Genomic DNA, 2,962 nt, shown 5'->3' with positions numbered 1-2,962 from the left:
GGGGGTGGGAGAGCTGGGGTGCGAGGGTGCAGAGGTACAGGAGGGAGTGGCGGGTGGGTGGTCACCTGAGCACTGTTGGGGGAGATGGGTGAGGCAGGGGGTGGAGCAAGGGCCGAGACCTACAGGCAGGCCCTGGACTCTACTCTGTCCAGATCCAGCACTGACTCGCCCCCTGACCCCACCCCTGTGCTAAAGACCCACTGCCCCAGCCCCTGCCCACCCGAGTGGGAAAAGCAAGGCCCCGAGGGGTGGGTGTCAGAGCCAAACCCTTCCTCTATCTCCATGCCCCCAACTTCCCACCCTGCCCTGGCCAGACCACAGTTGCTGCTGGGCCCTGGGTGTGGAGGGCGGTTCCCCTGCCGAGAGTCCAGCGTTCTCTCTTGTACAGCGGGTGTTGGCCTGGTGTGTAAATCAGCAGCCAGGGGTGACAGGACTCAGACCCCTCTGCTGGGGCCTTTGGTTCAGCATCTCGAGAGATTGAAGTCATGTGGTCTGCGGGGGCTGTGGTCTCCTCTGAAGGCTGAATTGGGGGTGGGGGACGGCACTGTCTCAAGATGTCACACGTGGCTACAGGCGTCCCTCAGCACAGAAACCCCAAGACTTCGTCCCCTCCTGCCTTCCTCCTGTGGAGTGTGGCGTGGGGCCGGGCACTGTGTGCCCAGTGGGTGAAGACACTTGGAGCAGCGCCAAGGCCACAGGTCTAGGCTTCAGGGAAAAGCCTTCATGTATTAGCAGGAAGTGAAGGGAATAAGAGAACTGGACGTTCGTTCACTTCTCCAGAAGGAACTTCAGAGTCCAGGGAGTCCGTGGCCTGCTGTTGTTCCAGGCAGAGTCTGAATGAAGCTGGGTTTGCCCCTTCCTGGCAGCCCAGGCTCCAAGGCCCCACAGGAGGACACCGGTGTACTTGTAGCCACTGGGGGGCAGCAGGCAGGTGGCTGAGGGGAGCTGGCACCCTGGTCTGGTTGTCTGGAGCCCCAGCGAGGGCCATGAAGGCCTCTCTCCTGCTCGGCAGGGGCCCTCCGGCTGGCCTGGCTGCCATCTGTCCCCACCTCCGGTGCCTCCTGGCCCTTCACGCTGTCTGAATGTGCACGGTGTCGGGTCTGGTCTTGTGCTGGAGCCTTCAGTCCAGGCCACAGAGCTCCTTCCCAAACAGTCTCCTGCATTCCCTTCATGCAATTTGCTGATATTCGGGTGCACGGTGCTCGGGGGCCTGGCGGTGCTGGCTCTGCTCTCTAACGGTCTCCCTCTTCCCTCCCAGACTGATGTCCTCAAGTGTGTGGTCAGCACAGACCCTGGCCTCCGCTCTCACTGGCTGGTGGCCGCACTCTGCAGCTTCGGCCGCTTCCTGAAGGCTGCCTTCTTCGTGCTGCTGCCAGAGAGATGAGCTGCCCACCTGGCAGTGGCCGCAGCCTGGCCCTCTGGGCTCCACGCAGGAGGCCCTCAGCACCCAACACGTCTCCCTCCTCCCCACCCGAGCCTGAGCACTCTAACCTTCGGAGACCCCCTAAGCCCCGTCCCTCTGCAGACCCAGGCCCTCCGGAAGGGGTGAGCAGGGAGGGGCTTTCCTGAGCCTGGAGCTGGGCTTTGGGGCAGCCTCCCCGCTTGTGCCCCTTTTCCTGGGATCTCTGTGTTTTCCCTTTTCTTTCTGGGGCCAGGAAGTCAGGGTCAACTCCCAGGCCCCAGATGAAGGGGCCTGGGAACACCTGCTCGCACCTGAGCCCCAGATGAAGGGGCCCGGGAACACCTCTCACCTGAGCCCCAGGTGCAGGGGCCTGGGAACACCTGCTCGCACCTGAGCCCCAGATGCAGGGGCCCGGGAACACCTCTCACCTGAGCCCGGGGGTCCCATCCCAGGAAGAGGGGCTGTCTCAGGACATGAGTCCTCGGGGCCCTGCACATTCAATCTGAAGGTGACCCTGGCCTGGCCGTGAAGCTGGAAGAGCCGCGGGGACTCAGCCTGTAAACACAGCGTAAGGCTCATGTGCTGGTTGCTTCGTCCGTTTCTGGAGGAAGAGTATGACCCCCACCTGTGACGGGGTCCTTGTGTGGTGGGGACCAGCATCGGCGGGCTCCAGGCCAGCACCCCTGACCCATGGATGTGGAACCTACAGCTGAGAAGGAACGTTGCATGAGTCGGATCCCCGTCCATTTTCACGTCAGTGGAGGGTGAGGGTGACCCCTCTGCCATTTTTGTGCCCATCCTCATACAACCATTTGGGGATGTGTGTATGAGGGCTCCGTAAGAACTCAGATGCCCGGGAAGCCCAGCCCCTCAGGTGCCCCCACACACAGCCTTCCCTTGACCCCTACATTTCTAGGCACCTGTGAGGCATCTTTCCTGGAGCCCCGAGCCAGCCCTGTCCCGCCCAGTGCAGCATGGCACTCAGGAGATAACAGGCTGGACATGGGGCAGTCGTTCTGGGGAGGCCTGGCCTAGCAGCCTGCCCTCCACACGCCGCCCACCTGAGCCCTCCCTGCCAGGCTTCGTGCTGGGGTGGGCCACGTGCCAGGACAAGAGAACCCCGGCAGCAAGCCAGCCGCGGCCTCACATGGCATTCACATCCCACTGGAGGGTAGGGGTGAATAAACTTCTCCAAATGATCGTTCTCATTTTAGGCAGAATGTCACTGTGTGTGTGTTAAATAGCTTCTATCTACATACAAAGTGGTAAAAGGTGTGGAGGGTTTGCATGAAAATAATTGAGGGTGGGGGAGTGGTGAGAGAGTGGGGATGGGAGGGTTCCTGGAATTGGTTCTTTACCCTGATAGGCACTAATGCTGACTTCTAGTAGTAAAAAGAACACCAATAGTCCATAGTGTGATGTGGCAATAGAGATCTGCATAATATCACCACTGGGTGCTCCTAATTAAATACTTGTAGAAGGCAGGGTTCTGGGTGGCTTTCGAACACTTTTATCAAACTAGAATATAATGGGCCAGGTGCAGTAGCTCACACCTGTAAT

The 2,962-nt window shown here is 60.3% G+C and overlaps 1 protein-coding gene across 1 annotated transcript in view; it reads left to right on the top strand.

Annotated features, from left to right (window-relative positions):
• The window catches only part of BOK (BCL2 family apoptosis regulator BOK), a 14,230-nt gene extending 11,620 nt beyond the window's left edge, over positions 1–2,610 (top strand). The window contains exon 5 of the mRNA XM_032761238.2: positions 1,259–2,610. Within this exon, the coding sequence (XP_032617129.1) occupies positions 1,259–1,384 (126 nt within the window). The 3' untranslated portion in view covers positions 1,385–2,610. The remainder of the gene's footprint in view (positions 1–1,258) is intronic.
• Positions 2,611–2,962: the final 352 nt, after the last annotated feature.

The sequence above is a fragment of the Hylobates moloch genome, unplaced genomic scaffold, assembly GCF_009828535.3.
Source record: "Hylobates moloch isolate HMO894 unplaced genomic scaffold, HMol_V3 SCAFFOLD_1, whole genome shotgun sequence".
Taxonomy (NCBI): domain Eukaryota; kingdom Metazoa; phylum Chordata; class Mammalia; order Primates; family Hylobatidae; genus Hylobates; species Hylobates moloch.
This window is presented reverse-complemented; position numbering and strand designations above follow the sequence as displayed.